The 25,092-nt window shown below is 46.3% G+C and overlaps 1 protein-coding gene across 1 annotated transcript in view; it reads right to left on the minus strand.

The window, feature by feature from the left end:
* The window catches only part of nfatc3a (nuclear factor of activated T cells 3a), a 45,555-nt gene that overhangs the window by 18,376 nt on the left and 2,087 nt on the right, over window positions 1-25,092 (minus strand). Inside the window, 2 exon segments of the mRNA XM_048262990.1 lie at window positions 8,346-8,508; window positions 13,578-14,769. Coding sequence (XP_048118947.1) covers window positions 8,346-8,508; window positions 13,578-14,769 — 1,355 coding nt within the window.

Here is a 25,092-nt window from a genome sequence, read left to right on the forward strand (position 1 = left end):
TCTTATGGTGTGACATCATTTGCCTAAAAAGTAGCTATTTTCCACAAATATTCTTCATGAATTCTTAAAAAGCACTGCTGCCATGTGGTCAGTTGCATGATAAATAATAGTTAGCTGTATTTAACTGTCTAGAAAATTAGCTTAACTGTCAAAATGTCATGTAGTGTGACGCTGCATCATATGGTGTGACAGCTTTTTTCAAGTCACACTATATGACATTTCTGTCACACCGTATGACCAAATTGCATTTTTACATAAAAGTTCTTGTAAAAACATGTTTTAAATTCAGATATTATATGTTTTTTTGTTAAATCTGTGATAATTGGGAAAAAAATGTATCTGTACAATTCATATTTCTCATACTTTTTTTTTTTTATGTTACCATGCCATGTAAGTTTAAAAATAAATACTAAACTTTCATCTATTTTGCTGTTACACGATACACCATTCATAGAGTGACTTCAAAATTCATTGTTAATGATTTTATTGTCATTAAAAACCCTGTTTTGCTCTGACACATGGTGGAGTGGTGCAGTTCATCATATGGCGTGACACCATGTCATTTGGTGTGACATTAAATAATGTCACAAAAAAAAAGACTTTATAATTGAAAAATCATTAAAACATCAATAGCACACAAAGGGAAATGGTATCTGCAAGAACCTCAAGAATTTTGAGTGAGTTCTTACAAGAAATATCAGAATTAAGCTAAAATATCTGGTTACACTTAGGAGCATTCTCCACCTTGACAAAATAACTTGTTAAATTTTAGGGTTTTCTTCTAAATATTCACAAGGAAATGTTGCAAATCAAAGCAAACATGATTAAAATGTACAGTGACATAAATTAAAGTAGAAAAAAGTATCTAATTTTCATTTTATTTCAAATTATTTTCACGACAATTTTAGGCACTAACATATAAATATATATTTCACTTTTTTTTTTTTTTTTGAAAAAAAAATGTACATTAGTCAAGTTTAGAGATACAGCAACACATATAAACACTTTTTAGGGATGATATTTGAAGTTTTTTTAAATTCCTTTTTTCAGGCTTATTTGTCATCCACCCACTTATCTAACTACAGAGTTAAACCCAAACTATACCCACAGACACAAATTGTACACTCACACCCCTATACACACCTCCACTCAACCACACACCCACGCATCCCCATATCCACACAAGCACATTCAACCACACATATATGTACACTACACACCCATACGCCCCCAGACCCACAAAAGCACACAACTACATTCAACCATACATGCACACACACACACGTACACACATGTACACACCCACGCACCCCTATACACACACAAGCACACAACTACATTCAACCATACATGCACACACACACGTACACACACATGTACACACACACACACCCACATCCACACAAGCACATAACTACATTCAACCATACATGTACACATGCACACACCCAAACACACAAATGCAAAAAGGCAACAAGTCCATTTTCAGCAGCTTATTACTTGACATTCCAAGGCAACAGCCTTCAACCAAAACACGAGTCCGGTGTGAAATACCGCAGTGAGGTGGTCACTGCACTTTCGTAACCTCTGCAAATCCGCCCCCACCAGCTGGTCAATGGGGCCTGCTGGATCGGAGGTTATATTAAACTGGTGACATTAATACCAGTCACATGTTTTCTCCCCCTTTTACACACACACACACACACACACACACACACACACACACACACACACACACACACACACACACACACACACACACACGACACTTCTGGACAGGGCAAACTTGCCCCCTAAATAAAACCGCTGGATAGCATTACATATTGAGGTGCAGGGGCTAAATTAAGCCATCTTATTTCAGTGTGCATCTGTTCCACTGATCCAGTAATAGAAGGGAGAAAACAAGCCCTGTAGTGACATGCACAAGACGAAGCAGCCCCCACCACCACCAATACCATCTCACCCCATACACTCAAACACAAACACAGAAACACAAATGAATGATTTACAAAAAAACATAACAAAGCATCAGGACATGAAGAGAGGTGAATGGGTAGGTCAGTGAATAACTCAGAGCTGGTGGCCAATGGGAGGGTGACGTGGTGTGGCTTTGGTGCAAGGTAAAGTAATGCAGTGTAGCGTAGCGTAGCCCTGTGTTTTGATAGGACTGAGCTGGAGCCACACTTCAGTGTGTGAGCGGCATGTTTCATCATGCCTGAACCCACCTCCATCCCCCCTATGCTCCCCCACCCTCTTCCCCTCCCCTCTCTTTCTCTCTCTCACTCTCCCTCCCTCTCTCCCTCTCTCTCTCTAGTAACATGACACTTTCTCACACAGGCACCCGTTGCTGCCAACTTGTTTCCCTGTGTTTCTCTGCTGTTGCCATGGCGAGAACCAGCCGGTGTGTCAGTGTGTGTATGTGTGCTCGTGTGTACGTGTGTGTGTGTGTGTGTGTGTGTGTGTAATGCAGCCTGCGTCTGTGTATATTTGTGTGGGTGCAGTGCGGAGGGCAGTGAGGCTCAAGGTCAGCCACTGGCCCTTGATCCTCCCTGGCCCCTGGTGAGCCGGGTGAGTGGCCCTGCACTGACACGGCCCCTGGGTCCCTGCACATACACTGGGAGCGCTGTTCACTTTTGGCCCAGTGTTTATCCAGCATGCGAGGGCACACACAGCCCAGGGGGGGCTGGGCAGCCGTTTGTTTAAACAAGGTCAATACACACACACACGCGCGCGCGCACACACACGCACACACACACCCAAACACACACACAGACACACATGCGCCCCACACACACAGACCCAAACACACACATACACAAACACAGACACACACGCGCCCACACACACACACACACACACACAACGTTTACTGTACTGTATGCCGTGTCTGTATATGGACCTGTCTGTCTGTTTCTGGTTAGCAGAGGTTTCTGTCCGTGGTGCCTCTGCCCTCAGCACACTCTATAGCTTTAAATGCATCAAATGAGTGCTGGTGGCCGTGGTGCCTCTGCCCTCAGCACACTCTATAGCTTTAAAGCATTATCTGCACATCAAACAAGCCCTCAGGCTGACGTGCTGTTTTACAGTACAAGGGTCAGGAACTCTGGGGAGAAAGTCAGAGAAGACCATTAATTGTTGATGATCTGAATAGGTTTGGGTGCCATACCTGATGACGGTACATTACTGTAAAACTGAGTGTTTGGCTACGCTGCATGGGGTCTGCGGTTTCATCGATGTATCACTGATGAGGGTTTCAGGGTGAAACGCATGCAACGCTGGTGATCCAATGCGGCGCTCATCCATGGCGGCCGTCTTCTGTTTCATATCCCTGTCACCGGACACCCGCAGCCTCTTTCACACCAACACCAGTGACGTGCTACAGGGAGGCTCAGCGAGCAGCTCAGCACAGTCGAAAACACGCATCCCAAACTCAACTCAGCGCACCGAATCTTTTTCGGAAAGTAGCGTTTTTCTGGATGACGCTCCAGCTGACGCGGGCTGCGCTGGACAGGCGTGACGAGGACACATGGTCCTCCTCTGGCCTTGCTCGCCATGCTCCCTTGTGTGACAGTACACACAATTAAGCCGGTTAAATACACACAAGGAAGCCTCAGCCAGATGGGCTCTGGACTTACACGTCTCCTAGCAACAGGTGTGATGATTATGGTCTGCACTCCACCCCCACCCCACATCCCGCTCCAGCCCCAACACAATGTAAGCATAAGTCTATGAGAGAACCGTGAGGAGAGAGACTGAGAGTGGCTAAGAGAGAGTGAGCAATTGAGAGAGAGTGAGAGTGAGAGAAAGGGAGAGAGAGAAAAAGAGAGAGAGAGAGAGAGAGAGAGAGAGAGAGAGAAGTATAAAAGGAGAGGAGGCGTACAGCTCATGCCTCTGACCAGGTTTGTATTGTAATATGAAGCATTCCACCCAGATCCTGCACCCATGAATCAGCACAGTCCAAACACAAGAAGTAAACAGTGTCACATTGTTTTCCTTTTGTTTGTCTGGCTACTGTAGGTTATAGTTAGGGGATTACTGTTATGGCATTTTGACATATCGCTTTTTGATCCAGCTACACTCCCTACCTTTTTCTCTGCCTATTTTTTCTTTTTTTTCAGCTTTGTCCATATAATGATGTTAAACATATCGGGTTAGTGTGTGTACTTTCTCAAACATTTCTTAAAGCGATGGTTCGGAGTAATTTCACCCTAGGGTCCTTTGCACCATGACCCCGAGCCAAACACCCTCCCAGAACCTTTTTTCCCTTGGTCGAACCCTGGTCGAGTAGCGCTGTCAGAAACTAATGACGTTCTGCAGTCGTAATGGAACCAACTTGTATCTCGTAAATTACCCCACTAATAATGCCCTGAATGGTGCGAACTTCTACAGTACTACAACTTCACCTTTAGTCCAATAATCCAGGCATTAGAAAGTTTGTAAGTGCACCAGGAGTTTTAAGGAGTTTATTTAAATAACACTTGCCTCTGCATCTGCTACTATACTGCTGCGTCGACGTTTCTTCCGTGATTTGGGAAAAGCCTGTAAAAGTCCTGGCAGGAAGCGATTACATCAACATTTTTTGGTATATCCAGTTTTTAATATTTTTTTTTTTCCGAAGTGTTTACAACTTAGTGTTAACTAATAATTGTTGCAAACTGGACTACTTAACAAAAAATATTAGTGCATTCCTGGATCTACATCCTTATGCATGCTTCCTGCCAGGACTTTTAACGGCTTTTCCCAAATCACGGAAGAAACGTTGACGCAGCGGTATAGTAGCAGATGCAGAGGCCAGTGTTATTTAAATAAACTCCTTAAAACTCCTGGTGCATCTACAAACTTTCTAATGCCTGTTATTGGACTAAAGGTCATAGTTGTACTACTGTAGAAGTTTGCACTATCCATTCAGGGTTCCCTAAGTTGGTTCCATTACGCACTGCAGAACGCCATTAGTTTCTGACAGCTTCTTCGACCAGGGTTCGGATCAAGGGAAAAAAAGGTTCTGGGAGGGTGTTTGGCTCGGGGTCATGGTGCAAAGGACCCTAGGGTGAAATTACTCCGAACCATCGCTTTAAGGACCTTACACACAGTCTCTAATATCAACCTCTCCTTTACCTTCAAAAGCCTTCGTAGAAAAAGGCCACCTCATAATCCTACAAAGGGCTTCCTAGAAAAAGGTGTTAGAAAGGTTAAGTATTCTTAGATTACTAGCATCTGCTTGCTACCCCTGCACAGAGCCCGCATACGTCTGCTCGCTCTCTTTTGTCGCAGGTCTTGAGCCAGATTCCCTTTCGCTGACAACCTCGAACGTGACTAACTGGCAGACTGACAGCTAACCAAATGGTCACTGGCTTAAGGAAATGACATCTTACACGAGATAATGCTAACGAGTGAGACGAGTGTCCAAGCACTCATTTCTAACACAGCCGTTAGGCTGCACATACTGTAGCTTTAACCAGCCTTCAGCCCTGAACAGAAAAATAAATAATCAGTATTTAACAAACTTTAGTCCTGAACTCTGAGTTTTAACAGATTCCTTTCAGGCAAAGACCAAGAGAGAGGAGAGGATTTTGTAACCGCTGTTGTAACAGCAGCAATGCTCTATTGTCAAAAAACATGTCCGAACAAGGTGGAAGAAGAATGTGAAAACTTGACGGTGGTGACGGGGACACAAACCGGCCAGACTTCTAAGAACTCAGCCAACTGTCTGGTGGAGCGGCCCTTTCAACAGATTATTTACACTCCATCCCACGTTTCGCAGACTAGACAAGGAAAATGCACCTTCGTCAGAAAATAACAATGCCTACTGATAAAGCAGGCGGCAGACAGTGGGGGAGAGATGGATCTGTGTCAAATGTGTCCACACCCTGCGCACAATACTGTACACACACACACACACACACACTTACACACGTGCGCAAACACACACTGTATTATACTGTTATCTTACACTTATAACACAGAGCCAATGGCTCCCTTCCTGGTCTCATGGCACCGGTTTCCTGTTGACAGAGCGGCTGTGTGTGTGGTGCCTTCATCTGGGTGCCAGTCACAAAGGAAGCCCACACCAGGGCCAGATGGCAGCTGTGGCGTCACGCGATGACATCACGGCCCACTGAGGCCGACGCCTCGGGCGCCTGCTGGGGCCGAGAGCCGCGTGGAAGGACGGCCGCACGTTTCTAACCAGGCTGCTGCTCTTCCCCCCCCCCACACACACACACACACCGCACGCCCACGGGGGCAGACATGGGCAGGGCCCAAGCGGCAATGACATGGCAATGTTACCCACAGCGCTGAGCCTGCGCATGTATAGCACGGCAAGAGACTCTGTGTGTGCAGTGCACCACAAACTGGGGTCCACGGAAGAACGAAAAAAAAAAAAAAAACATTTCTTACCCGTAAAACCAGTATATAAACGGGAATCAGATTTATGATTACAAATTTTGTTTCCAGAAACAAGTGGTCCATTTGGTAACGTCACCTCTGTTTTTCTGTGAATTGCTTGTGGCTATATACAATATGATCTAGTCATCAAAATGCAACGTTCACTTCCAGAGACAGTAAACAGACCAGTTGAGTAAACAGAGATGCCCCATTTAGGCGAAGGCTGCAAAAATGCCTGCCTCCACCTTATATGAAATTTCAAAAGGGATCTTGGAGATGGTGAGGATAGGGGTGCAAATGAAACTGGACAAGTGTGTGTGTGTGTGTGTGTGTGTGTGTGTGTGTGTGCATGTGTGTGTGTGTGTGTATGCGTGTGTGTATGCATGTGTGTGTGCATGTGTGTGTGCATGTGTGTGTGCATGCATATGTGTGTGTGTGTGTATGCATATGTGTGCATGCATATGTGTGTGTGTCTGTGTGTGTGTGTGTGTGCTTGCGTGCCAATGTGTGTGTGTGTGTGTGTGTGTGTGTGTGTGTGTGTGTGTGTGTGTGCGCGTGTGTGTGTGTATGCGTGTGTGTATGCATATGTGTGTGTGTGTGTGTTTGCGGAGAGTGTAATGAGGGAAAGCAGGAGAGGAAGTTGCGTTCGTTAGATGCGCCTTCTGACACCTTAATTATGCATCCTCACACATGGCGAGTTGTTGTCTGGGCCAACAGTTTAAATGGTTAAAAATTACTCTGCCGAGAGAGGGAAACTGCTTCTACTCAACCATTCATACTGACCATGAGACCTGCTAAGGACTCTGCAACTCAATACTATTGCTTTTGGGTGACTTAGGTTTTACTGAAAACACACGTAACCAATATGCTTTGTAAAATCCCATGTAGTCAAAAACATTAAGCAAATAACTTATACATTATAGCTAGAACGCCTTTCAAAACAACCAAGATTGTAAAAGAAGAACCTGCTCTGCAAAGTGCGATTGCAAAAGTACTCTAAGTTCACCCCTTACTAACAGAAATCCAGCAGGATCCTATATACTATAGTAACTCAGTGGACCATTGAAAACCACAGGTGTACACTTGAGATGCCCCCGGCCACCCCCACCCGGCCTTCATTGGCCGCACTGCTGGCCGGTTACACAAGCGTGGCCAGGGCCCTGCATTCATGTCCTGATACCATCACAAGCACAATAGGCTGCCTTCCCCTCGGCCATAAAATATTCAGCGTCCCGGGCAGCCCTGGCAAGGGCCGCACCGCACGGCCCGCCGGAGGAGCGCGCTACGGAGAGAATGGCTGAAAGATTAGTCGGCCAATCTGATGGATCAGATGACAACAAAAAACTAATTGGGCTCCACTTTAAACGCCCAGCGCCCGCATCAACACGTAGCCCTGGCAATACGTAGCAATGCGGACAGCCGCAGCACAGAAAAGTGTCTGTTGTGTTGGTGCGCGTACTAGTTGTCAACGTTTATTGTTGGTTTTGATGTATTAAGGAGGAAGAGGGGTCATATTGTATGCTGACCCCTCTTTCGTAAGATTCTCACAGCGAATGAGGTCAGGGGGACAGGATATACTTGCTTGACTAGCTCTCTCTTTCTCTCTCTCTCTCTCACTTGCTTTCTCTTCTCTAGTGGTCAAACATCTCAAGTTCTACTTCCTGAGTCTGAGCTGCCTCTACGGCCCTGTGGATATGTGATGAGCGTAGCGTGCTGCTAATGTTACATGTACACCCATAAAACTGCCCGTGTGTCCCAACACAGCAGCACCCAACTGGGGAAAGCACAACACCCAAAAGGACACACAGCACCAACCACAACACGCCAGGTTGTGGCCAGCAGGCATAATCAGAGTCCTTCCATCTCTGAGCTGATTAGGTGTCAGTATTACAGCAGAGGAGACAGGAGAGAGACCGGAGGAGAGGCCACTGATCTGGGTCAGCGCTGATCGTCTGACTCACCTTCACCACAGGGTGTCCCCCAGACGCTGCCTTCACCGCCCCTCTGCTGCCCTCCGTCTCGTAGTGCGCCCGGTGGTGAGCCTTGGGATGGACCTCGATCTTCAGCTCGTACTGTCCGAACTGGTTCGGTAAGGGCCAGTCCAGCGGAGGCAGTGATGATGTTCTGTTGCCACACACACACACACACACACACACACACACACACACACACACACACACACACACACACACACACACACACACACACACAAGAACATGACAGTAAGTTGACAGCAGTAACCAAGCAGAGTCAGATGCTTTGTCAAAAATAGAGTTAAGGACTGCCAACTGCCGAGAACTATTCTCAAACTCCCCATAAGCATAGATGATTGAGGGGCGAAGAAACTAACCATGAATCATACTGCCCGTAGGCCCCTCTGAGCCGTAACTGCAACTATGTTGCCGGAACAACAACACTGTCATAGGTCAAGTTGAGACAAACTAAAAGTGATTCACTTGGGGGGAATTCAGAAAGTTAATGTCAGTGGTAGATGGATGGTGGTAAGAGGGACACTGCCAAGACAGTGTCACTCTGCTTGTTGGGACAAATCTAGCTTTAAATAGAGAAACACACTCACAGTTACAGTCATATTTCAGCGCGCACACACACACACACACACACACACACACACACACACACACACACACACACACACACACACACACACACACACACAGATGGTGGATGTGTGTTATGTTTTTTTGGAATCTATGCAAGCTACAGTCCTATTTGAACAGCTGCTGTCAGAAAATAAACACCCCTCTCTCGTGCCCGCCCTGCCTGTCTGCCTGCCACCCGGTCCCTCTCTCTTCCTGGGCTGCCACCCATCCACTCTTGTCCTGAATGGGAGGAACAGCTACCCCCCCACACACACACACATACACACCCCCATTGCCCTATAAAATGCAGCCACTGCAATTATCCCCCCTCTTTCTTTATGGCAGTTTCCAGTGAGAAAAAGCAGCTTTTTTTCTCTTCCTCCTTTCCTTCCACTCTCTGCCGCTCTCTTTGTCTGCGCTCCACGTGTTGGAGGTCGGTCTTGCCGCTATCTGTTCACAGTTAGAGCGTGAAAGGGCTTCCTCCTCCTCCTCCTCCTAAACTCTCTCTCTCTCTCTCTCTCTCTCTCTCGCTCTCTACCAGCATGTAGACACACACACACACACACACACACACACACACACACACACACACACACACACACACACTCACACACTCTCACACACACTCACACACTCACACAAACACACAAACACACAAACACAGTGGGGGAGAGGTGTGTGGGGTAGCAGAGAGCAGGTGGGATGGCTGAGTAATGTAGAGCGCTGAGCAGAAAGGTAAACACAGTGCGCCACGGCCCTGTGAAAACACCAGTGCTATGGCTAGTATATATGGACACGTGCTGGAGGAAGGTGGGTGGATGCCATAACTAGGGAGTGTGTGTGTGTGTGTGTGTGTGTGTGTGTGTGTGTGTGTGTGTGTGTGTGTGTGTGTGTGTGTGTGTGTGTGTGTGTGTGTGTGTGTGTATACATATGCGGTGTGTGTGTGTTTGTGTTGGCACGCACGCATTATGGTTAATTCTGGCTAAATGAGTAAGAGCTGGCCACATCCTTGCTGCCTGCACTGTAGCCAGACAGGACTGTGACTGTAAATGTGGCTCTGCCGTTATGCTGTTGGCCCATAAGAGTGCCTTTGTGCCATCCGTCTCAGATCAACGGCGCTCGAAGAACACGCAAGGAAGAGAACCTAGCACACAGGAATAGAACCTAGCACACAGGACCCACTGTTCCACCAAAACAACAGCGCTGTGCAAACACACTATCCCTGAGCGGCTGGACTAGGCTTGACACTGGAAAGAAAAAAAAGAGAAAAAAACACACACATACACACACACACACACACACACACACGTTCACCACCAAGAGAGGCACTCCATAGGACCTGACAAGCAAAGTGAGTCACGCATCCGTTCACTCTCCAAGTTTCCGAAAACCCGCGAGCCGAACTGCGGCAGTGCGCGGACAGGATCAGTCAGTGCCCCGGTCGGAAATTAGCGGCTCGGCTTTTGTTGGACTGCGCCCTCGAAACACACGGCGCTTCTAAGAGGGGCCAGATGAAAAGGAAAGAAAAGGAGGCTGACATTTGGAATGGTTGGGGGTGGAGGAGTGGGGAGAGGTAAGAGAGAGGCTGGCTGTAAGCGGGTGGGGTGGGCCATATGTTTCTGGCATTTTGGTCAAAGAGGGCATTGTGCTGCCACCTATTCACTGTGACCAGAGTTTACCACTCATGTTTCAATTCAGGCACACTGCTGCAGCTCTGACTGAGGAGGCATTTGACTTATTTCTTTCCTGGAAAAGGAGCCTTTTTTATGGACAGTGTCTGTGTTGTTTTTGTTTGTGCTTGCTTGTGCTTGCTTGTGCTTGCTTGTGAGTGTGTGTGTGTGTGGCATCCCAATAGGAGCGACACTCAGCACACTGTCTCTCCTGTGGGATGACATAAGCCAGGAAGTGTGTGAGCAGCGCTGCCATGGCAACCAGGAAGAGGAGATGCTGGAAACCTGAGGCCAATGGGATGGTTGGCGGCTGCTGCCCGTGGCCTGAAAAGCCGTAACCTTCCCTCGGTGTCTGAGGCTGACTGCTACTCCAGTCACACAGTCTTATAGCCATTAGGCTACATATTTAAACATGCTAGCAGTAGGCTGCCCATGCTCTCACACACACACACACACACACACACACACACACACACACACACACACACACACACACACACACACACACACACACACACACACACACACACACACACACACACACAGAGTGACACTGTTCAAAAAAGGCTGCTTGTTAACAAAGTTAAGTGGTGCTATACAATCCTAGTATGACTGTTGTGTGGTTCATGCACATAAACACCTCCAGGCGTGCATCCAGACATAGAACTACAAACAAGACATATTAATGAGTGTCTATATGTGCAATGGAACAGCTGAACACAACCCACGCATTCTCTCACTCACACACACACACGCATACCAAAATATCACAAACACATAAACACACACATACTCATGCCAACCACTTGAGGAGTTTCCAGAGTGTTCCACAATCAGGAAGCCCCCAACCATCTAGTAAGCTAGACCCTGTGGGGTTGGGTTGGGTTAGGGGGCAGAGGAAAAGGGTTAGAGGTAATCAGATGAGAACTACGACTGCTCATACTTCAGGGCGCTCAGATGCTAGTGTCAAGTTTAATGCCAGAGGCAGATATTAGTGTATGTCTTGAGTCATGTGCTTGCCAATTGCAGTTCTGGGTGCAAGCAGTTTTGGTCTGTGTGTTGATGTAGTGTGTGTACGTGTGTGTGTGTGTATGCGCGTGTGTGTGTGTGTGTGTGTGTGTGTGTGTGTCTCTGTGGGGCTCTGACCATCCTGGGGTCAAAGGTAGAACAAGCGAACCACAGGGACCATGTGTTGATCACATAGCCACATTCACTCCTGCCTGATTTATGGTGCCAGGGGCCAGAGAACATAAACAAGGCCATGGCTTCATCTGCTTTGCACATTGGAACAACCAAAAAAACACTCCCTGCCCTACTAATATTCACTAATGATGCAAAACAAGAGTCAGTGAGGAACACTACATAATGCCCATATGAAACTTGTAAACACGTTATTACTATATGCCCAACTAGCTGTGAATATGCAGCTGTGCTTGTTATCCTTTACAGCGAAGCAGGTGTTGATTAGCTTGACACATAACCTTGTCTGCCCTTTGTGTGGTTATCAGTCAAAACTTGAGAATTACAGGTAATAATCCATTTTATGACTGAACTCTGACAATCTCAACCAGGGCCCGTATTCATATTTTATCTTACCGCTAAGAGTACTCTTAAATCGCACTATATCATACGAGTTTTCTCTTAAAACCTATTCATAAAACTTTTAATAAGGAAAAATGAAATCTCCTAAGATAAGATAAGAGCTCTGTTGCTATGGTTGATGTCATTTCTCATGCACAAGCTTGATGGGAGTGACCACCGTGATTGGCTGATGATTGATGAGTGACAGGTCTATGCTAGTGAGAAGGCATGGGTCCACGAGTACCGCAAATAACAAGAGATAAACAAATAAATAAATAGATAGATAAATAAATAAAGACAACAGGCTACAAAGCAAATAGACTTGTAATGGAATTTACAGTACTACAGATTGATGCAATGTCTTCACAACATTTTTTAAATGAATCTGTATGGGCACTGTCCTATCTGATTAAAGGCATAAAAATGAATCTGTATAAAGACACGTTTGCATAGACGATAAGCAATTTAATTTGATTACAATGAAACGTTAAATTTGGTGTTAAATCTTGACATTGAATGGTTTTGGTTATTGGTGGTGTTATTGCATCCCTTACAATGCACAATTATTCCCTCGCGATTGAGATCTCCTGTAAGTGATGTGTATTTCAAAACATTGTGAAGTGGAATGCTGCAAACAGTTGCTAACGATTATTTCTGAATAGGTCTTAGTGAGTTCAGCAGTCCCCTCGACTGGTTTTAACTTCTACTTTTAGCGCTAAAATGCTTTGTGGAAAAAAATGAGGACTCCTAAAGTTACGACTGACACATCCATTATTTTTAGGATTTTCTCCTAAATCCGCCTGTTAGGAGCTAGCCTTCTTTTAGCCTTAAGAATACGAACCCAGATCTGACAAGATCTGACACGAGTAATGTAAAATGTAAATGTAAATCAGGTTTCTAGGCCAAGTATACTTGTGTATACAAGGAATTTGGTCTCTGCATTTATCCCATCCTTGAATTAGTGAACACACAGAGCACACAGTGAACACACAGTGAGGTGAAGCACACACTAACCCGGAGCAGTGAGCTGCCTTGCTACAGCGGCGCTCGGGGAGCAGTGAGGGGTTAGGTGTCTTGCTCAAGGGCACTTCAGCCGTTCCCACTGGTCGGGGATCAAACCAGCAACCCTTTGGTTTCAAGCCCGAAGCCCTAACCAGTAGGCCACGAGCTGGCCCTACTTACTTAGTAACACCTAATTTGGAAATTTATGAGACCCTTTCCTTACCTCACCCCAATAATACAAGTATAACACAAGCAGTATAGTTATTAACTTTGGTCACTGATAAGGGTATCTACAAAGAGGGCGGCAGCTGGCAAAGGCAGAGAGGCAGCGTTGATGTACCTGAAAATGGGCGTGTGTCCCGGCTTGGGCTTGTTCCAGGTGAAGTGGGAGGGCACGGAGAGAAACTGCTCTCCCGGACCGTCCTTTTTCAGACCGAGCAGGGCCTCCTCGGCAGGGGAGTCCAACAGCGGAGACACATTTCCTGAATCGTCCAGCCCAAGGTCACACTTGCCGGGCTGGTGCGGCGGCGTGCGGTCCTGCGAGGTCTTGCGGGTCTTGGAGGGGATGTCGGCCTCGGACGGACAGCACTGGAACGGGGACATCCCCATTGAAGGGCTTCCGATCCAGGTGTCCTCCGTCACGCTTCCCCTCGGGGAGGGCCCCGGCGTGGGCGACGGGGAGTGGTGCGGGGACACGGAGCCCGGGTAGCAGATGTCAGCGCTGGAGTGGCGCCTCTTGCCGCAGGGCGAGGTGGGCCGGGACGAGGGCCTGGAGGGCGGCCGCGGGCTCAGCCAGTTCTCGTCGGTGACGCTGGTACGCGGCGAGTGACAGGGCGACTGGCGCGGCGAGAGCGAGTGCGAGTGGGCGAAGGCCGGGTGGTGGTGGTGGTGCTGCTGCTGCTGCTGCTGCTGCTGCTGCTGGTGCTGCCAGGGCTCGTCCAGGCCGCCAGCCTGGGGCGAGCAGCCGGGCGACGTGAGCGGCGAGCCCAGTGTGAAGCGCGCCGCCGCCTCGTTCAGCTCCGAGTCCACGTCGTCGTACACGTGCGAGAAGGACTCGCAAGATGACGCGTCTGAGAACCAGCTCCTGGACGACAGGCTGCTGCAGGGGCTTGGACTGAGCGAGGAATCCCTGTAGGAGTGGTCTAGGGGGAGGTACAGGTGGTCCCGCGACATGGGCCGGTCGTGGTGGTAGTCCCTGTCGTGCCCCTTGTCGTCGTCGTTGGCGTCCATCTCCTGTTGGCAGCTGGGCGAGATGGAGGTGATCTGGATGCTCGGGCACTCGAAGGCCTTGGGCGGCTGACCGCTGCCAGGCGGCTGGCTGCACTTGTTGGAGTCCTGCTGCAGCTCGTAGCCGGGGTCGAACACTTTGTGCGACTGAAGCCGCGGCGAGGTCGAGATGACCTGCGAGTGTGAGTGTGAGTGTGAGTGTGACTGCGTGCCATGTCGGGGGATGCCGATGGACTGATTGACCACTGACTGCGGCTGGCCCACGTTGAGGATGTAGAACGACGTGTTGTCATCAGGTTCCAGGTCTATAGAGAGAGGAGGAAGAAGGAAAGAAAACAAGGTCAGGATGGTGAGTTTGGTTCACTGATGAATGAGAGTAGCCACTGGAGTGACAGATCTCAATTGGCATCTTTAAAAAAAAAAGAGAAACCTTTTCAGCTTATTCGCTTCTCTCCTTTCAAGGTCCGTTGAGCCAGGAGGAGAGATAAGAGGTTGCAAAACAATCTAGGGTAAGTTATCTAGTGCCTGTTTTTGGTACACTTCTCAGTTTGCCCTGTCTACAAAGGAATGAGCGTTATCACCTAACAAATCAAATCACAAGGGAGTCACAGACCAAAGACTGTGTCACTATGACAACACTATGGGGTCCAAAGAGGTGATGTTACAGTACCAGACAAACAGAAACTTGAATAAGAGAGAAGGGGCTGCGAACGAGAGATGGAGAGCGACAGGAGTACAGGGCAGAGAGAAGGAAAAGTGACAAAAAGACAGAGAGAAGAGATAGATAGAGGGAGAGAGGAGAGGAGAGGAGAGGAGAGGAGAGGAGAGGAGAGGCCAAGTGGACGATGAAGCTTGTTGGTTGGTGGGAGCGGGGGTTGGGGGGGTAGACAGGGAGGCAGCCGACAGGATCCAATCCAGCAGGGGAATAACCGACCCAACATCGCTACTCAGGAAACAAATTCACACACAGCGGCGTGTGCTCCGAGCTGTCAGCACCACGGCCCCAGCACCCTATTAATATACCCCGGCTATGGAGCCGCAGTCTGCCCACACACACACACACACACACACACACACACACACACACACACACACACACACACACACACACACACACAGCCTCCAGAGGCAGGGACCTGGCCTGCTCGCTCGCATACAAGCGCCCTATTGTCCTATGCTGCTCTATTAGGGGTTATTGATGAACTCCCAGTGATTGCGCAGAGTGGGGGCAGACAAGGCCAGGCGGCCTAGCATCAGTCTCTCGGCCTCGCGCTGGTCGACCGCAGCAGGCAAAAAACATGGCACAGCACCCGGGCGGCATGCCAGGCCGTCACGTGTGTGCCCGATGCACGAACATGACACTGCGGGCGATGAGACGAGATGAGATGAGATGGCACACACACCCAGGTTCAGCGGCCCCTGCCAGCCATGCTCTGCCGTGATCAATCGGCTGGCAATTATCTAGCGCACCAACGCAGATCACCCTGAGCACAGGGATGATTTTCAAAAGGCGAGCAGAGCAGATGCACTTAAAGCACCTCCCTGTCTCATCTGAATTAATGCCCTTAACACTTGGCTGAAAAGCTCAAAGGAGAGAAGGGGGGGCAGATGGACTCTCTGGATTCCAGTAACAGCAGGCATCAAGCAGCAACAATAACAGCAGCAGCAAAGGCAGAGACAGAGGCAGCTCGGGGCTTTATTTATAGATGGGCCACACAGGGCCTGGGCTGTCACAAGACACGCGCATCCTCTGACGACAGGACTTGAGTGACAGGAGGGAAAAGGACAAGTGGAGTGCACGTCACAGGACTCCGCCGCGCTGCGCGCGACCTGTCACCCTACCCCTCTGTTTGAGACAGGGGAAGGAGACACAGGGCAGACACACACGCGCGCACACGCAACACGCAACACGCAACACACACACACACACACACAGACACACACAGACACACACAGACACACACAGACACACAGACACTACACTCACTGTGTAGAAAGAATACAGTACGCTTATTAAGGGCAGCGTTGTGAACAGAGAGCCTGCAGATGTAGTACACTGCAATGACAACAGGTATCTCCTTTGAGTAGAACACGTTTCTAGCACATGTCGTTGTCTTTTCGAGAGCAAAACAGTATCTTCAATACCCACAGTGCTGCCATTACCTGGTCCTGCACTATGTCTATGCTGTTCCATAGAGGACCCTGACCCTTTTTCGTCGGTTTTCGACGCACTGGGCTTAGCACCAAAAATGTATGACAAGTTATATATAACAATTCTCAAAACAAAAACAAAAAACATGTTTTCAAATAATGAATCCCAACATACAAACCACAGGACTTGAATTACCAGGTGATGTCAGAGGAGATTAAGATTTACCTGGGTATAGTATGTCCTGAACCTCTTGTTAAATGGAACTGTTCAGAGCTTGCCTTGTCTTTCTCATGTTACAATGGCAATAGATTTGTAACTGCAACATTTGTTTACCGGTAAATGTCCACCTTTTAATTACAGAGAGCTCACACAGAGGGATTCTATGGAGGCAGGTGCAGTAGCCATCACATTTCATACAGAATACAATCCCTCCATTTTGAGAAAGCCTCAATACAGTATATTTCTCATTTGTGAGGCAGACAAGAGGTCAATTAATTACCCCACCATTGCTGCCAATTCATTTGGGCCGCCAAGCAAATGAGAATAGCAAGAGTGAGGGACAAGAGGCATCGTGAATGTCTTCATCTCAAGAACATGTTAGCAAACATGCCAAGGATGTACAGTACCCCCCAGAATTATTGGCACCTTTGGTAAAGTGACTAAAAACAGGTGTAAAAATAATCTTTTGGATTATTGAAAACAATGAGGAAAAATCCAACCTTGAAAGGAAGCATTCTGAGAAAAATTTCATAAAGAAATAAATATTAATTCATTCATTTATTCATCAATATTTCCATTTTACCTCCACTCTCTTTACATTTACAGTATATCATTCAAAAAACTCATAACAAATGCTAATGTATGTGGTATTCTGTAAAGCTTTGAGTATTATCGTCTATGGTGTCTAGTCTACCGTCTGTGACACACTAAGGACGGCAAGAACGCCAGCTCCTCAGCTGGCACATCTGAAATAACTCGGCCGACACTAATCCCAAGGCTCTTTCGCGAAAAGGATCTGCTGTAGTCTGAGCAAACCGCAGGAAGGACCATCATCCCCTAGCCACATCGCTCTCGCCTTCCCCATCCCCACCATCCCCCACCCTCTCCCCCCTGCTCCCCCCTGTCCCCTCCAGAAGGCCCCTCATGTGCCTGCCACCCGATAGCGGCAGCAGGGTGCGTGGTCTCAGCTCGCAGCCAAGCGGGAAAGAACCCTGTCAGAGCCAGATCAGGACCACCTGCTCCAAAAAACAGGCCAAGAGGGATGACAACAGGGCGCTACAGGGGCCGTGCATGCCACATTTGAGGCAGACAAGCCTAGAGGAGCTGCTGAACTACATTGTGGGTGTGTTTGCACCAGTGAGGATTTGCCCCACTGTACTCCGTCAGAAGAGACACAGTACAGTTGCCCCCAGGCATAGCTGGTTGGGAATTCACCCAATTCTTTAAACGTGTGATCGTGTCATTAAAAGGTTCTGGGGATAAATTCTGCATATGGTGCGAATTAATAATGGAGCCCAACGGAGGAATCATCACCAAAAGATACTGCAACTATGGTAAAGGGAACATATTCACAACCTGCTCACCACTTCACCCTGCCTAAATGGAGATACTTTCCTTACTATTGAGATCATTTGAAAAAGCCAGTTAGAGAGAAATGTATTTTCTACTTTATATCAAAAAAAGCTGCAGTTATCGAACCAGGAATGGATGCTTGGTTTCATTTTTATTTACCACTACCAACTACTCTTAGATTGGGATGGATGGATCTGAGGTCTAATCCATGGTCCTGATGCCTGGTGCTCAGTCTGTAGTTCAATCAGTGAGAGAGAGACTTCGGATATGATCTGTAAGCGCTCAATAGAGGCCACTGCTCTGCAAAATCATTCAAATGCAAAGGTCCAGCTAAGCGTTCCGAGGCAGAATGCATTATTCCCAACCCAAGGACCCACACATCAGACTGCCGATCCAGTTAAATAAAGAGCTCTAAGAGGCTTTGCTGTTCCTAAGCTAATAATAACTGGAAATCGCTGCGTGGTGTTCAACGGTGTTCAGTGCTCTGGCCCGTCCCGCCCCCTCCCCCAGTCCGCCAGCGTGACTTCGGCACCGGCCCCACATCACGGGCCCATGCGGACGCTGGTGTGACGTCACACGGGGATTCTCTGCTGGGGCCACGGCAGTTACAGTAGGCGGAGACGGCTCCGGTCAAGTCTGCAGCCTACATCGCAGGACACTCTGACCTCACTCTGACCTCACTCTAGCGCTCACTCAAACCGAGGAAAAGACGTTTGCAACTAAGGCTACCATTTTAGGATTCTAAATCATCAAAATCTTTTATCTATCCAAATACATTAATCATATCCTTCACAGATATTTATTGTGTTACATATCTATGGTTTTAAAATAGCTACAATTAATGGTCTTTATTTTGTGCTATAAGTGTTATTCTCTTCCATCTCTTTCAGCAAGGTGATAATGCTGGGGGGGGTGGAGAAATACAGAAAATAGAAAAAGAGAGAGAATGTGCTCGCCCTTATAAGGGAAATGTTATCAGTACAAATTAGTGTTCACAAATACCATCTGTTACTATACTTTAAATATCTAAGGCAATACATGTAGTACATTCTCCCAGCAAGACTCAGATATTGCCTTTTAGGTTAATGTGTAAATCTGAATAATGCCAAATGTGGTCCCTTCATGAATGAGAGCATTCCAAACAACACAAGACAGGGAAGGAATCTCCTTGCTCCTCTGTGCGTTACAGAGCATTATGTAATTAGTGGTGAATAAAATATCCCCGGCCACTGCAGCCTGTTACATCACAGGCAACCTACGAACACCCAGGGTGCAATCACTGCCTAAGCCTATATTAACGTATGTTTGGCTGCTAAATAAAGACCCATGATTAACAATCACACGCCGTGATAACATTAGAGGATAAACAGACAGAGTCCACACAGATGCATCCTCTAAGCCCCACTGTCTCCTAAAATGCAGACAAAAAACGATATTTAGCAATACTGTCAAACAAAAGTAAATTACTGTTATTAAACTAACAACAAACACATATTGGACAATGTTTTTCTTTCCAATCTCAATTTAATTGTGACAACAGTATAAACAGAGTATAAAAGTTATAATTAAAAGTACAATTAAGATTTACTAAGGGACATTCCTCTATGGGTTTATTGCAGTTAGCTAGACAACTAGCTAACAGGTTAATATGCTGACTGCAGCCAGCCCCACGGCACACTAAATGACTGTCCTCTAAGCTGTAGAGCAATGTGAACCCAATCCAACTGCCTGCAATAACCTAGAGCTGCAGATAACATCAGTGGCTATTGCACACACACACTGGATGACATTTAAACAATCTGTCAAGGCTGTCAGTGAATGAGAAGGGGGAGAAAGAGAGAGTGTCATGTGTGGAGTGATAAGACTTTTTTTTATCCTGTGTATCAAAATAAATTGCCCACAAAAGCCCTGGTTTGTCACAAATAATTAGGCAGAGCATTTTCGCAGTCCAAGGCATGCTAGTGGCAATGTTTCCTCTGACCCCCCAAAACACAAACCTGCTGCTTTCATCTCTCATTCATTTATTTAGCCAAATGTATGTTGCAGAATACATTTATTTATTGACACATGAAAAAAAAATTACAAACCTGTGGATGTAGCAAGTAACATTTTACAAAGGATTCTGGGACACTTTGGAGGATGCATGTTGCTCCTTCATTGGTTCACTTGTATGACCTCATCAGTGGGTCATTACTCAAAACTACTGAGGAAAACCACAATGACTACCAAATGTCTGCAACTTACAGTGTACCATAGTGTACAGGTTAAAGCAGCTTGTGTGACGCAGGTCATGCATTGAACTGTACTCTCATCACTGATCTGCTAGTCTGGGATGAAAGTGAAAGAACATCATCTTCATCGACAGCACTGTCATTGTCATCATGTCTGTTTGTCTGTGGTGAGTGTGTTCCTACGCTGAAACTCAGTTTGACAATAGAACATGCAGCCTCTGTTAGATCGGGTCAGGTTACCTTCGCTGAGATTTTCGCCAGATAAGAGTGCTAAATATTTTGTTTTAATCTCTTTTTAACTGTGTTGAGTGGCATCCCACAAGGGCCACAGAAGTAACCTCTCAAACTCTTCAGTCATTCATTCATGTGTTAATACACTGTATTACACAACTCTTCCCTGGGTAAATTTTGCAACCATGGCTCGGGCACAGTGACGAAGGAAGGAAGTCCTGTGTCCCTAACCGCAAAAAGAAGAGACATGATGCAACGTTTCACTTACAGAGACATCGGCCTCGGCCTAGCAGGTGGAAGATCTCCGACGAGCTTGTTTCAACGCCTGCACAGACTTCCACATTTAGGAGTGCCCTTGTAAAAAATAGCAGAATTTTGTTTCCCCCTCACAAAAAAGCAAAAAAGTTCCTTTGGGACAAAAAAAACATTGGAACCTTCACAGTAGAGGCTTTATATCTGCATGGTCCATAAACACGATACCCATTTATTTTAGAACGTTCGTATGCATTCCTGAAGGCATCGAAAACCCACATTAATGATCACCTGTCAAAGTAATCAGCTATGCTCTATATGTAACATCGATCATGACATTTTCCCTATGAAGCCATCTGCTAACACTATTACATTTTAGCATGATTTATTTCTGCTTCCTCTGCTCTCTATAAAAGGCTGCATTAAAGTCAGTATGAACCCTTGCATGACATCTCATTTGAACTTTGAGCACCATTTCTATCCAACCCCCTCCTCATCATGCCCCATTCTAGGGGACCCTTTCAACAATAAAAACATAAACAATGCTTGAACGTTCTATTTGGGCCCCAATCTACTTCCTCTGCATTAAGATAACATATGGAATGTTAAAAAGGAAGCCTTGTGGGGCCAACTATGATGCTGATAATGGAACTCTCTTGAAAGGGTCCATAAACCATCTTTGATACTTGAATATCCAATTATAGTCCACAAACGGTTATTCTGTTACTTGCCGGGGTATGGCTAGACGGCTAAATGGGTAAATGGAAAGCAAGGAATGTGTATAATGCCAACTAACGGCACAAATTAATTCCAGAATGAATATCAGAATACCATCATTTCAGATAGCTTTGCAAGGTTCTTTAAATAACCCTATGATTAAAAATGCATTCGATCATCACACCCCTAGTCCTTCCCAATACTTAAATAAACCTAAAAAACTGACCTAAATGCAAACGTTCACTGACTTTCTCCCTGGTGTAACACACCCCCAACATGTTGATATAGTGCAGCCAGCAGTAGCTTCAGTTACACTATATTTAAACTAGACAAATGCCACACATAGCTGCTCGTGCCTCTCCCCGGGAAACAAACGTCTCTCTCAACACTCCACTGCATTGAGGCCCCTTCAGACACAGTCTAGGCTAAGGTGTATGGTGTATTGGGGGGGGGGGATGCCGACACATGCTGCCCTGCCCCACATGTGGATCCAATGGCAGCGACACACTTAGCCTTTCAGGCTTTCCACATTCCCAGTGGTCAAGCACTTACACGTCTTGACAGTTCGCACATTTGGGTGAAATGTTGGCAAAAATGAGGGCAAGAGAAAGCGAGTCTCCAAAATGAACGTCCCTGGGAGGAAACACTGAGCAGACCGAAGCACTACAGGCGTACTCTCACCGTGTCTGACTCTGAAGTAGAGAGTTCGGGACGAGTGCGTATGCAAAGAGAGGTAAAGCTGCTTTAAAACACCACAATTTCACCTCGATCTTCAAAGGATTCCTACCACAAACACTGAAAAGTCATTGTCAATGTTTTTTCTGTTTGTCTGAACCTGCTGGTAAACAGTCAAGCTTGTTATTTTTTTCATTTTCCAGATCATAAACCCCCACTGTAGGGCCATATAAATATATCTACCAAAGATAGCAGCATGTCTTGGCGTTCATCAAGAAGGGATCGTGTGCGCTTCTGACAGACTTTGAGCTCACCTGGTGAAGTAGCACACAGCATTGTTCCTCTCCTCTCCCGTTCCGTTCAAACGGTGCTCGACTGGACAGCTTCAGACGTGTTTCGTGGGGGAACTCCTGCTCTAACAAAGCTCTAGAACCTGTCGCCTGCCCTCTGCCACTCTCTCCAGGAGCTCAAAATAGTCCACCATGAGAGCGATGTAATTTCAGTCTTTCCCACGACTGAGACAGACAGCCAGTTGACCAGATGCAGCTCGACAAAAACGTTCGAAGAGTGGGGGCTTTTCAGTAAACAGTCTGCCACTTCACGGCTCGTGCTCCTGCCTCAGTTCTCCACATCCCCCCAACACACTTGGACACTTTCAAACAGCACTTGGAAGCCTTTCAGAAGAGCCGTAGTATCACTTAAAGCATATGTTAAATCACAAGCATGTTTAGAATTACCCGGAACGGCATGGAAGACAAGGTCAGCTGAGATTTTTTTTTTCACTCGCAAAAGTCATTCACATCTGGGTGTGTCATTAAAGCCGTGTGACGTCCCTAATTGCTGCAATCCTCTGTCTCAAAAATACACAATGACAGCAACAAAAAAAAAGAGGTACAGCTCTTTGAAGTACAGCGATTAAAAATGAATTTATCAGGCTGGCTTCTGACAAAGGTGAAAGAGAGGACCAGTGAAAAAGAAAGGGAAGGTGGCACCAAACGAAAGAGCAAGAGAGATAGGGGGAGGGAACACTTTCTTTCTTGTCCCCTTCATGGCAGGGAAAGAGAGACAGAGAGACAGAGAGAGAGAGAGAGAGAGAGAGAGAGAGAGAGAGAGAGAGAGTCCACTCCCCTCTCCTTAAATTCCACTGCCATCTGAGCTCCACATGGCATGCCTGGGCTAACAGCCAGCCACCTCTACAATATCTTCTCACTGGCCCAGAGAGGGCACATCTTTTCTCTAACGCCACCGCTCAAGCCAAAGGAGGACACATCACACACCTACTGCACAGGCCAAAAGGACGCACTTTTAGCTTTCTTACATGTGTGATTTCAAGGCTGAATGAAGCCATCGAACAGGCAAAACTCTATTCAAAATAGAGTCTTACTCATGCTCTTCTGCCATGTTCTTCCCTGTGACCTTCAACCTTCAACTTGTGTATCGTACAAGAAAACTTGTCCCATTGGATGAAATTGACAATGACAATTTCTTCATTTTTCCACAAATTACTGAAATGTAAACTTGTGTAAATTACTTTGCATGCCTATCAGTATTAGTCAAAAGGAAGCAGAGCTTTCAAGACAATTTTGAGTTGTCAACAGCATACTTACAACTAACATTATGTAGACGAAAAGCAGACACGGTCACATTTTACTGATTTCTGAAGAGTTATCAAACTGAAAAAGTGAATTTGCATACAGTCATGTTCAGTTTATTTACCACGATTATGCTATTTCAAGTTACTTACGGAAGATATAAAGGACTTTCAGGCAATAAGCCTACAGAAGTCGCATGTCCATGTTACAATTTCTGGGCACTTCATGGCATTTTTTACATTTTAAGCAAGTAAAGTACATGTGTACACGTGTAGGCTATACAATACGTGTAAGTAAACTGTGTGGTCAGCACCTTGCTGTGAGCTGAACAGGACAAACACAAGATTCTATTTTCTAAAACTTTTGCTTAGAATGTGAAATCCTGAAATCTGGCCACACCAATTCAGAGTTGTGTAGAGAAGCTCTCATTAGATGCATCATAGATGCATCACGAAACAATAATAACAAAACACCACCCTATTTTTCCCCTAATGCAACTACTAAATAGGTTTATGCAATCCCAGTCAACACACCGCATAGCAGGTGCGCATGCACACACATGCCTACTGTAGAATACGCAATGTGTTTTGAATCACTGCATGCAAAATAAGGTTTTCCCCAAAGCTGTGGCGTGTGTGTATCCTTCCCTACACAGTAGCATTCAGCGTTGCTCACACTACAGGTGGATCTTGGAGCTCTAAGAGGTCCGGACACACTGCCCTGTAGAACTAGACTTGCAGCCATTTTATCACAATCATTTCTTGACATGACAAAGTTTTGTAAACTCCTCTTCTGTAGCATGAAGAAATGCCATTTTTATATGCTGCACTTGATATCTCAAACAACAAACCACAACAGTTTTTTCTCATGCTCTCTTGCAGAATTATTTTCTGCTTCAGTACAATCAAATTGGTATAGTGGGGCTTACGTATGCATACACTTATCCTTATATCTGTCTATATAATCCAATTGTTAAGATTTTGATCAAATGTGGGGTTATTGGAGTTATATTATCATGTTATTATGATGAGTAGCAGCAGTAGCAGCAAATTAGTACTTGTATTAATTAATTTTTAATTTGTGGTATTTCTGTTGATGAAACTAACCCAAACTAACGTCATAGCTCATAGGCAACCCGGGACAATAAATGTAGATCTTACTCCCAAATGATTCTTTGAGAAACTATCAACAACAACAAAAAAAGAA

Source organism: Alosa alosa, chromosome 14, assembly GCF_017589495.1.
Source record: "Alosa alosa isolate M-15738 ecotype Scorff River chromosome 14, AALO_Geno_1.1, whole genome shotgun sequence".
Classification (NCBI taxonomy): Eukaryota; Metazoa; Chordata; class Actinopteri; order Clupeiformes; family Clupeidae; genus Alosa; species Alosa alosa.